The sequence below is a fragment of the Geospiza fortis genome, unplaced genomic scaffold, assembly GCF_000277835.1.
Source record: "Geospiza fortis unplaced genomic scaffold, GeoFor_1.0 scaffold292, whole genome shotgun sequence".
Taxonomy (NCBI): Eukaryota; Metazoa; Chordata; class Aves; order Passeriformes; family Thraupidae; genus Geospiza; species Geospiza fortis.
Genome location: NW_005054482.1, coordinates 74,493 through 85,964, shown reverse-complemented (window position 1 = coordinate 85,964; position 11,472 = coordinate 74,493). Strand labels below are relative to the sequence as shown.

The window sequence follows — 11,472 nt, the reverse complement described above, 5'->3', positions numbered from 1 at the left end:
GACTTCATCACCCCCAAACCCTGAGAATGGGAGCTGTATTCAATCACTGCTACACAGTCCTGGCATATTAAAAACTCCTTCATGACTCCATGGTTAGCAGGTAGGTACTTTTGCTGCTTAATTTGTCCAGCATTTTACTGTAAGTGAGAGAACTGGCTCAGCCTGCAGGCTTGGCAGGGTAGGTGCATGCCACTTCAGCCTTGCTTTGCTGTTCTTACATGCCACACTTCATCCAGATTTTATTTTTTCTTTTAGTCCAGCCTTCAAGAATTTATTTCATAGCAGCTCCCATCTCTGGGATAATTACATTTAGTTACTGTACTCAACACCCATGATTTCATAACGTGCCACAAACAGGTGCCAATTAAATTCCTTTATTGGAGACAGAAACATTGAATTTGAATACAGAACATTTGAATACAGATCTGATGGAGGAAAACTGCAAATAGTATAGACTGTTTCTACTGCCAGCAAAATACAGTTCTTACAGGATGTACAGACACACAAATATAGTGCTTCCTTCATGCCAGACGGTCACTATGTAACAATGCCATTAGGAGCTCTTAATTGTGCTTCTAAAAACCTTTAGAGAAGAATGAGGTAGAGTTTCCTTTAGTTTATCCAGTACTTTTTCACACATCTGTCCTTTACTGCTTTTATATGCTTCAGATTCTTGTAAAATACCCAGTTAACTTTCAGCATTTCAGAAAACAGGGACCCTTCAGAGGTGTTTACTTCTCCCTCCCTCACTGCTAATTTCCACTACAATTTCAGTAACCACTTCTGCACCCTCCTAAATGCCTCAAAGGTCAAGTAGATTGGGACTTCTGGCTTTCCTACAGGAATTGTCTGTAAACAGCTTCACATGAAACTGTAACTTGTCTCCATTATGGCAAAGAACCTTCTGCATTTTGTCACCCAGTGGCCAAGGTGAGTCCAAGCCACCTCCCCAGGGAACAGATCCACCCTGTGTGAACATTCTGGACTATAAAACAGTGTTAATGGTGTGTTTGTCTCCTACTTGCCGCTCCAGTCCACCACTGGGCTTAATACAAATGATGGGAAGAGAATACACCAGTGACCTGTTAGATGGTTTGGAGCATCAGCTGTTTGACCAAATATGCCACTGTTTTACAAGATATAAAAGTGTTGCAGCTTTCAGTGAAGATACAGGGGCCCAAGCTGAAAATGTAGGCACAGATGGAGGTGTTTAAGCAGGTAAAGAGCATTAATACCAACTTAAATCCCCACATCAGTCTCTGATCCTGCTAGACCTGTGGTGGTCCCTCAGCGGACTGACCAAGAGTGGATATGATGTGCTGCTGCCCTCCTGCCTCACTGGCCTGAGGGGTATTTTCATTTTCACTCCTTGCTCCTCTCCCTGACACAGCAGATTTTCCACTCACTGCTCTGCCCTTTGCTGCCAGCACTCAGCACTCAGTTTAGCACAGGCAGGGTGCAGTTATTCCACCCAAGAAGATCACAATTCCAGTGGTGACCAAGTCACAGTGGCCAGGGGGTTTGGCATACACAAAGAAGGTGATTACAGAAAGAATAAGGACGTTTGCTTTCTTCCTGTAAGCTACTGCAACGCGATAGTGTAAAGACAACAGTTCAGCAACACTGTATCAGAACTCTAAAATGAAAAACGTATTTTTTACAAAAAGGTGCAAAGTTTAAAAGATTCCATGTTCATACCTCGATCACTTTGATAATAAAATGACAGAAAATCTGTTTCTGCAAGACAGGACCACCTGAGAAAAGCTTCTGAGCTCCTCTACCTCCCCCTGAAATGAGTGCTCTAAGCCTGACAGAATCAGGAACTATACAGAGTTAGTGTTAAGAGAACCAGCTCTTAGAAACTTCCCCAACTCTTGCTTAGAAAACAAGCAATAACCTTATTTTATCAACTATTCCCTCCATACCTCTTTGGTAAAAACCAAAAATGGCCAGTGCTGGTAAACCATTTGAACACTAGCCAAAGGCCTGCGCAAAGTTCTCTTCCCCGTTTCTACCTTAACTTTACCCAGCAGGCATTTTAAAGTCTTTAAGATTTTAACTCAAGGTCTAAAATCTCCCTTAAGATCTTCTCATGAACATGAAATTTAAGAGACTTTTTCTTTTTAAAGCATAGGATGAAAATGCAGGATTGTGGTAAAATTCAGATATGATAAATTAAATTTTAAGATAAGCAAAGAGTATAAATTCATGTTCAGAGAGAAGCATGCTTTTACTACTGGTGAATATAATTACCATTAGTTTTTTAGTATAATTGTGTGTGCCCAAAATAGTGTTTTAGTATATTTGGGTTAGCCTTGCTGGTATGATTAATGAGACTTCTGTTAGTATCTGAGCTACTAATTCCAAATCTATTGACAGATCTTATTTCAAATCTATTTACTGTTTTAATTTAGTTTTGCTCCTCATCTGCTAAGTCCCAATGTGCCTGACTGTTCTAGCTCAAGGTAATGGCCAAGTTAGTTTTGTTTATGGAGCATGGGATATATTTGCCAGTATATTACCTATATATATATATATTTATTATAGATGGCACTCAGATTTTGCACAAAGGAAATATCCTGGAATTCCTACTAGTAAGAATCATGCTCACAGCAAGGCATGGACAAGAGGACTGCTACAACAATATTTTTCACCAATGCAATGCCAGTATTCTCTTCTGCTCTTATGGCTAAAAATACAAATAACTTGTTAAGAAGTTTTTGAGCTTAAATGATTTTGGACCTGTAAATTATTTTTCCAAATCTGGAGATTAGAGACAAAATAGAGTAAAACACAGGTCTGTCGCATTTCCAAACTGGTAAGCATTGCAGTTCAGCAACTTTTTGGTCAAGATGGATAAAAAGGTCTCAGTGCTACATGACCAAGTGCCCCTCTAAGACAGTCCCATGCTCACGACTTTACATTTGTAGAGGGGTCATGATTCTTTCAAGCATCGCTTTTCCAATAGGATCGCCCAGTCTGAGATGAAATTCTCTTGTCAAGATCATTCTGTATACTAATTTTTATATTCTGAACTACATTTGTTACACGTTTATGGGTATATGCAGCAAACCTTGAATGTATTTCTCATTTAAATAGCATTTTTCCTTGCATAACCAAGTTTGTCTATTCGAATGTAATCCTTGAAATACTGGACTTCAGAAGGCATGTTTCTTGTGGCTTAAAAAGCTTTTTCTGGGAAGCTTAATTTGATGTGTAATGAAACAAGTTTTTAAGCAAAAGTTTGGATTAGAGTTAGAAGTGGTATAAGTGGTAGTGCTACTGCTCTGCAGTCAGAAAGAGTTCAGGTAACTTGTCCAGGGTCACAAAGTCTGTTCAGGATTACATGTTCTGGTGGTAAAGCACAATTCTGATCCCTCAACACCTGGAATATGAAGAAACTGCCTTTTTTGTTCGTTTTTTTAACTGTCAGTACTGCTAAAAGCAAGAAGAATGCAAATTTGCTGAAATAGTCCCTGTTAGATATGAGACAACAATGGAAGGCTGGGGAAAAAAGGTGCAAGTCTGCGTGAAAGGGAGAGAAAGACAGCAAAGACCAGGGTAACAACCACCTTAGGGCATGCTCAGCCATCATTTCCAGCTGCCACCTCTCAGGACATCAGCCTGCCACCAGAACACTGAAATTTACCCTCAGCAGGGTGGATGCCATGCAGGGAAAGGCAGTGTACAGTGTGCCAGGCTGTGCCACCAGCTCTGCACCTCTCTGTGCTCTATCCAGAGCAAGGCACTGACAGCTCACACTCAGGAACCTGCTGGGATTATGCAGATTGCTTTGGAGAGGCCATTAGAGGGCTCCTCTTCTAATTAAGCAGTGCTGAGATCAGCTGTTTTTCTGTCTACCACTTGGAAGACAGACATTTCAAATAACTTGCACTCCAAATGACGTTCAAGTGTCACATTTTTCCAAATTACCATTCCTCCTGCCTAAGGATAAATAATAAAACTAATACACAGGAGAAGATCTGTGATATCTCTATGTTGAATTGGGCAAACCCAAACAAAAGGTTGTGTACAAGGAGGAGGAGTGGCTGATAACTGCTTTTTGGCTTGAGACAGCTGAACAGGTGTAAACAATGGCTGGGCAGAGAGATCTCACTACCTTGCTTTTGTCTTACCACTCTTCCCTTCTATACCCAGAAAAATCCTGTTTGCTTCGCCCTGCTCTGGACTGAACAGGTTATTATCTACCCCAGGAACCTTTATCAGCATCCTCACCTGGCTCTGTCCCTGCCAACTCTCAAGGAATTTGCCCTCACTGCAGTTAACAATCTGGTTAAGTAATGCCAGTTGCTGAAGCGATAATTCTTGGCACCAGAACAGCTTGTATGAAATGCCAGTTTCATGAAAATTCTGTTATTTGAAGGACTTTTTTTCCTAGTCATGAATCATGCTAACCAAACTGAAAATTAAGGACAAGCTCAATACAGAAAATAATAATCAAAAGAATGCAGAGAAGAAAGAACATATGAAAATTAGATTTCAGTATTATCATTTTAAACTACCAGTGTTTGTAAAACATAAGCATGTGAAAGCCTGAATCTCATTTGATCAACCCAATTAAACATTAAATAATTGCGGCCAATTATGCAAATATCACACAACAATATTAATTTGTTGATCTTTTTTGAACAGTTTCAAATTTCCCTAATGTTAGACTATCTTATGTCTTAAATGATCAATTACCAGAACCATAACTAAGTGATGAAGAATGGATAATTGCCTAGTTATGATGTACCATACTCTTTCTATGTAAATCTGTTGCAATTAAACAAATAGGGCACATGGAGAAAAGATGTACAGATGTTCTTTTACAATCTGTTACTAGCTCAGGGAATACCACAGCTCCCTCCTAAATTTCACAAGTGAAAACAAGGAGAATGCAATACCAAATACTGATTGTTATTTACACATGTTATTTCTTTCCTTTGGTTAATGGGATAAAATGCACTGCCAGAATTCAGAGTAGGACAGCATGCAACATCAGAAGAATTTCCTGTACTATACTGACCTGTCAGCTCTCTTCTTTAGGTTTCAAAGTTTAAAACCTAAAACCTATTCCCCTGGATTCCACTTGGAAACAAGCACAGCCTTGAGCTGACACAGACAGAGCAAGGCAATTAACCAAGATGTTAAAGACAACAATTAACACACACTCACTCCACGTTTTTATTCTTCCCTGGGAGAAAAGACCACTCGTTTCTGTGGGTCATTCCACTATCAACTCTCCTCATTTTGAGTCTCCATTAGCAGAAAAAACAGAGGTGTCTCTCTGGTCAGTGCAGGAAACAGTGCAAAACACAGCAAATGAAACCACCTGGTTCATGTTAAATGACTTGCAACCAATTTAACAATTTAACAACATAACCAATTAACAACTTTCAGGTTTACATTTCAGTAAAGTAACTTTTCTAACTGGTCCTTATTCATTCTGCCTAGTGAATAGATTGCTGCTGGTATACTGAGGCCTTCATGGGTATTTCTGATATGTGTTATCATTTATCAGTTCTGTCAAAGCTGAGATGTTCAGGTATTGCACAACCACTTTGCCATGCATCTCAACTTAGATATTTTCACTTTTCCATTTGCTCCTAAATCAAAGATGAAGTTAAGGGAAGGAATAGATTGTTCAGTACCAGTAAGCTACAAATGGGTGCTCATTGCATCATCTTCAGAGAGCTCCACTCCACACTCTGGTTAAAGGCACTCTTTAATTTCAATACTGGTCTCACTGGACAAAACTCTCTACCCCATGTTGCACCTTGACATATTCCCCATGTTCGTATTTCCAGTCATCTAATTAAATAAAAGGAAAGACTACCAGCAGCTTATAGCACATAGTAAGATACTGAACAAAGACCAGCACAGGATACAAATTCCAATGTCACAACACTATGGCTACTGTGAGTGAAACAACATTTTGTGCTTGCAGTTGTATACTAAAGAAAAAATGATCCATCAATTTTTAACAATATTTTTAACAATATTTTTAACATTGTCAGAGAGAACCTTCAACTGTTCTTCATTAAAAGATCAGATTGGATGGCAAAGACAGGAAAAATAATCTGAAGGAGCAGAAGAAAGTGACGGCTAAGGAGGGATCTTCAAAAGGTGACCAAAAATGAACAGGAAGCCATAAGGCTGCTCTTTAACAGCTGCATAAGGCATGGATGGTCCACTAGAAATTATATTTTACCTTTTGAAACTATGTTAACAAATGCCAGTAACTACAAAAGACTTATTAAGCATGGAGAGATACTATTGGTCTTAAAAAAATTAAAGTGCTAAATGTTTCCCTTAATACTGGTGCATCTCTACTGCAAACTAGAACAAGAAATGTTTCACTTCTACTTCTTACAGGACTCCAATAAAGTGTCAATAAAGTTCTACCAGTTTTATACTGAAGTAGCACTTTGGAACATTGATACAGAATATGGTTATCCTTTTTGGCAAGAGGTATCTTAAAGCTGTTCAACAAAGCTGTGTGCAGAAGGAGAAGCTAATAAATATTACAGGATGGTCGTTGGTGAACATTTGCAGAAGTTACTTCCCCAACTGTGGGCTACATGCTCTGTATTGCTTCCAAAGAATCAAGGCTGCATGTGAGAAAGCAGCATTCTATGAATTATCTGCTTAACCAGAATGAAATCAGGGTTTGAATGAAGCCTCTTTCCTTCCAGACATGTTCTGTTGACAACACTGCTTGCTCCTTAACAGGAAGGCCCTTCTACAGTACACGTGGCAATGGAGGCTGGATAGAGCGAGTATGTGAAAGGGAGAAGGAAAACATTTTTCTGATCTAAATTACATGAGTGGGTGATGGAAGAAACTCCTCAATCCAAAGGTTTAGTTGCTGTGAAGAATGGTTCAATATTCACAGCCAAAGTTGTCTAATCTCATTTTTGTGGACACTCACCTGGAAGGCAACACTGTGCCTGCAGAGCCCAGCTCTGCTATGCCAAAGGGGAACTTTTCTCTCATTTTTAAAAGCCTGACACAGCCTTTTAGATCGTGTCTAGGAGGATGTACTCAACTCCCAGAGAGGAACGCACTGCCCAAGCAGGCACTGCAAATCCCCACAGAGGGAAGGGCAAGAGGCCAACAGGGACCATCCTGCAGAATTTTGGGCTAAAGGCCAGAGTTATTGGATAGAGTAGGAGGGCATCTACCAGTCTATGCAAACTCAGGAATCTCCCATAGCAGCAGAATATGAAAGGATGGAGTGTACGGCTAAATTTGTTTCCCAAACACAGAGCAAAAGGCAGAATAATGTGAACAGAACCCTGTGGGCAGCTAACAGGCAACATCCTCTGTTGGTGGAGGCAGTAAACAAACCAAACTGAAGAGCAGTTGAAGAGCATTTTACAAGTTTCCAGACTGTATATAAGGAGGCACTAAGAAAACCATTGGGAAAGTTCTATTGCTAACATTTAGCACCTCTACCAAGAAGACAGGCTTCTACCAAGAGGATTACAGTAGAAATCAAAATGATTGTGTTCACATTGGCCAGATTGTGGAAACAATCATCCTGGGGAGCAAATTGATACTGGGACTATGCTACACACTGGCAGCTACAGAATTTGTCACTGTTCAGATGTCAGGTCTGTCTGGAGGCTCTGGACTCTGCCACCTTCATGACACCAGCATTGCCCAGTCGCTCTCTTCTCTTCCATACTGAAACAAAGCAAAACATGAAGTTTAAGAATAAAAGTTAAAAGAATCAGTGTATGTTTATGATAACTTCTTAGGTCTACCCTTAGAATTGTTAATTTTCACTGCTCTGATAGTAGTTTACATTATTTTTTATGCCTTTACTTGCCTAAAGACAGCTTGTTTTACCCATATTACAATAGCTGGTTTAGGAAGGAGCAGAGCTGATACTCAGTACAGATGACACAGAACAGCCCTGCTTCAATTCCATCAGTTTAATGCAGTTACTCCCTGAGGCCTGCTCACTAATTCACTCGTAAGTATGCCCCTGCTCAAGCTCCAATAAACAAACACATTTCATTTTATTTCATTGTCAAGGTGGCTTTTTATTACAGCATTCTGATTGAACGTGAAATAAAACCATCACAAATACCACAGAGTACAATTAGGGAGAAATGTAATCCAAAATAAAACAAGTTGTCTTTCTGTACACAAACAAATGGGATCACCAGGCAGAAATGAAGGCAACCTATGGCATGCAGCCATATCCACTTCCAGGGGAGCATTCAGCCCCAAGGCAGCACTTCTGACAGCTAGATTGGTTCCACGTTCTAAACCTCTGTCAGAAGTCCTGTAAACAATGCTCCAGAGAGACCCCAAAACACACACAGCGCTCAAGCAGGTAAATAATTCAGAGGTGGAGGGACAGCAGCAGATGGGAGTCCCTTCCCTTAGAGTGTTATATTCAGGGAGCTTGAAAACACCTTCAACCAAGAAATGAAAACTGATTTTAGAGGCTTTATGTAGGCTAAAAAAAAGATCAGTGAATTTCTCCAGAGTGGAAAAAAGGAAGTTCCTCCAATACAGGTTCTGCATCAGCAGGCAAAGTGGTAACAGGTCACTAAAGCAGGGAAAAGCTCCAAATCAGGATGAGCCAGAAGAAACACCCTTCTAGATGCACAAAGGAATGGTGTTCAGTGGGTTTGTCTTACTCCTTACTCCAGCAGGCAAGGCTCTCACTGCCCTTCATATTTATCACATCTACTTCTTCTTTTCATTATTAATTCTGCTGCTCCTGTTCTGCAGCTGCAGTTATTTGTAAATTTTGTTATCTTTAGGCAGCAGTATCATCCAATGCTCCAATACAGAAATTGTGGTAGGGACCAGTCTGAGTTGCCATTTGACTAAAATTTGCACCTGCTCCCAGAATTAAGAGGAAATGAAATACAATGAAAATAATTTCTTTCTGCAAATAAAAGCAGATTGAGCTTCCATTTTTAATTCTGTCAAGGGCTTTGTGATCTCAGGCTAGTCAATCTGATCCCTCTTCCACTGTGCACCACCTCCAGGTTGTTCTTTGTAAAAATTAACACATACATGGTCCTTTCCTGGTTTTTCACTGCCCAGAGAAAGAAACGGGCTTTGATTAAATGTCTCTTCCCTGCTATCTTGCCTGCAGTGTTTAAATGTATTGAGTAACACGTAGCACAAGCCATATATATTATTTTCTATCCATCCCTTCCAAGTTGCGGCTTAATCCATGTCTTAAAGGGCACAGCAAAAGCTTGTTTATTCTCAAAGCATGGATGTAAACCCACAGAAACATGAGTGGTATTTCAGTGAGTGTATTCCCAGAGAAAAGAACCTCATCCCTAAATCTACCAGCTATGGAAGAGTGTACTGTTACTAATTCATTCATAAGCATACCATTAATTTATATAATGTATGTTCTTTAATTTGAAGTCTTTATCAGCCTTTAGTAACCATGATATCCATTCAGTGACAGGAAGGGAAATGTGCATTGCAGTGCCACCACTGTCTCTCTCAAGTGGCATGAGAAATTGAATCAGTTCTGCCCATGAGTTTCTAATTTGTCACTCCAGCTCTGGTTCCACTGAGCAGCTGCTCACATCTACAGACATCCCATTGAACAGGGCAGACTTGGAGGAGAGCAGCATGAAACCAGACTTGGAAACACAACAATATGAATATGAAATATTCATATTTCAGAGAATATGAAAATAATAAAAGCAGCATGTACTCTACACCAGGGAACTGGTATAACCACACTGGATTATGGAGCCTGCACCTTTGGTCACAGGTTCACATGCAGGACATGGTGGTGCTGACAATTTCCACTTTTTAAAAAATTCCCAGGGTTCAACATGAAATGGATACACTGCCCCAGTTCAGGCAGCAGAACAGCACAAAGACCAAAGCTGTGTTTGACTTATATTTCTATTGCACTTTATGCTTCAAAACTGGAAGATTCTTTGGAATTACAGCCTCAGATTGTCCAAATGACTTGACAATAATCCAGTGATAATGCAAAGAGATCTGTTATTTTTTTTCTCCTGGTAGAGAATAGAGAAGATCTTGGTCAAAGATTCTCCTCTAACATTTTAAGGTTATTATGTAGTCCATTTTTTGTGTCACAGCATTGTTTTTTGTGCAACATCAAGTCCTTCTGGATATAAGCCCACCTCTCCACAGATAGAAAGGTGCAGAAACACAACCAGCAACCACTGATTGACTTTTAATAGGGAAGCAACCATCAATCTCTTTAAAATCAATGATTTTAAAAATGGATTTCAATGATTATGTCTTCTTACTCTCCTTACTCTTTTTTAAAGAAGGAAGAGAACCCAGAATTAAGCATATACGTAATAGTCCAGCATTTTCCAGGAGTAACAAATTTACTCCTGGCACATAACTGATGAACACAGACTAGGTGCACAGCTGAAAGGCAAGTGAAGTGAAAAGGTGCCAGAAAGATAATGCTTAGTAACAATCCACACTTTTTCAGCCTCCTCCTGAGCCTTGGCTGGTGGTGGAACACCAGGGTGATAAGGCAAGAGGCAATGGGCAGGAACTGATGCCCAGGAAGTTCCACCTGAACATGAGGAAGAAACTTCTTTATTGTGCAGTGACCAAGCACTGGACAGATTGTCCAGAGAGAGTGTGGAGTCTCCCTCACTGGGGATATTCCAAAACTGTCTGGACACAATCCTGGGCCATGTGCTCTGGGATGACCCTGCTGGGCCCTTCCATCCTGACCCATTCTGACCCTCTGTGATCAGGGAGGGCTTGGAAGGACCCTCAGGGAAAAGGCTGGATACACTTATCTTCCACTGCTCACTGTCTCAAGGGAGAAAGACACAGATCACAGGACTACTGGCAGGAACATAAAAATTTCAGTGGCAAATCTAAGAACACTTGGAGCCAAAAATGTAGGACGGAAACCATCAGAGTCAATTTGAAGAAATCCTGGCAATACTGTCAAGCAACTGCTATTAGATCTTAAATAAAGGGGCTTTGTAACTTGCCAAGCTCTTCTCCTATCCCCAAATCCCCCACACCATAAACTACACTAAATAAGGAAAAACACCCTGGAAACTTTAACAAGAAGGGCCATCACCTGCTGCTCACTGACTTCAGCTGAAATGGTTCCTGGAATGCCCAGACAGAGACAAAGCAGAGATTCCTAACAGACTTTGATATTTAGCACATGAGAGAGGAGGGAACTGCTTTAAGAATTGAGAAGTGACTGTGTGATTGGAAAGATAAATGGAAATGGTGATAAGCTGGCTGTGCCCAGTGAGTGTTTAATTACTGCATCGATTAACCTGTGCTCATTTGTGATTGTGGTTAAGATGTTCATATTTCACTGATAACAGTAAGATCTTGCAATTCTTACCCACCTTCCAAGAGGAGTAGGGAAAAATGACACTATACTTCATCTCTACCATACTTTCTCAAGGAGAAAAAAATGGCAGAATAATCACACTAGACAAAGGGTCTACA

The 11,472-nt window shown here is 40.3% G+C and overlaps 1 protein-coding gene across 2 annotated transcripts in view; it reads right to left on the bottom strand.

Moving 5' to 3' along the window:
• Nucleotides 1–358: 358 nt before the first annotated feature.
• Nucleotides 359–11,472, bottom strand: part of BCAT1 (branched chain amino acid transaminase 1) — a 50,483-nt gene continuing 39,369 nt past the window's right edge. For both annotated transcript variants that reach the window (XM_005428406.2, XM_031063133.1), the window contains one exon: nt 359–7,692. In XM_005428406.2, coding sequence (XP_005428463.1) covers nt 7,651–7,692 — 42 coding nt within the window. In that variant the 3' untranslated portion in view covers nt 359–7,650. The remainder of the gene's footprint in view (nt 7,693–11,472) is intronic.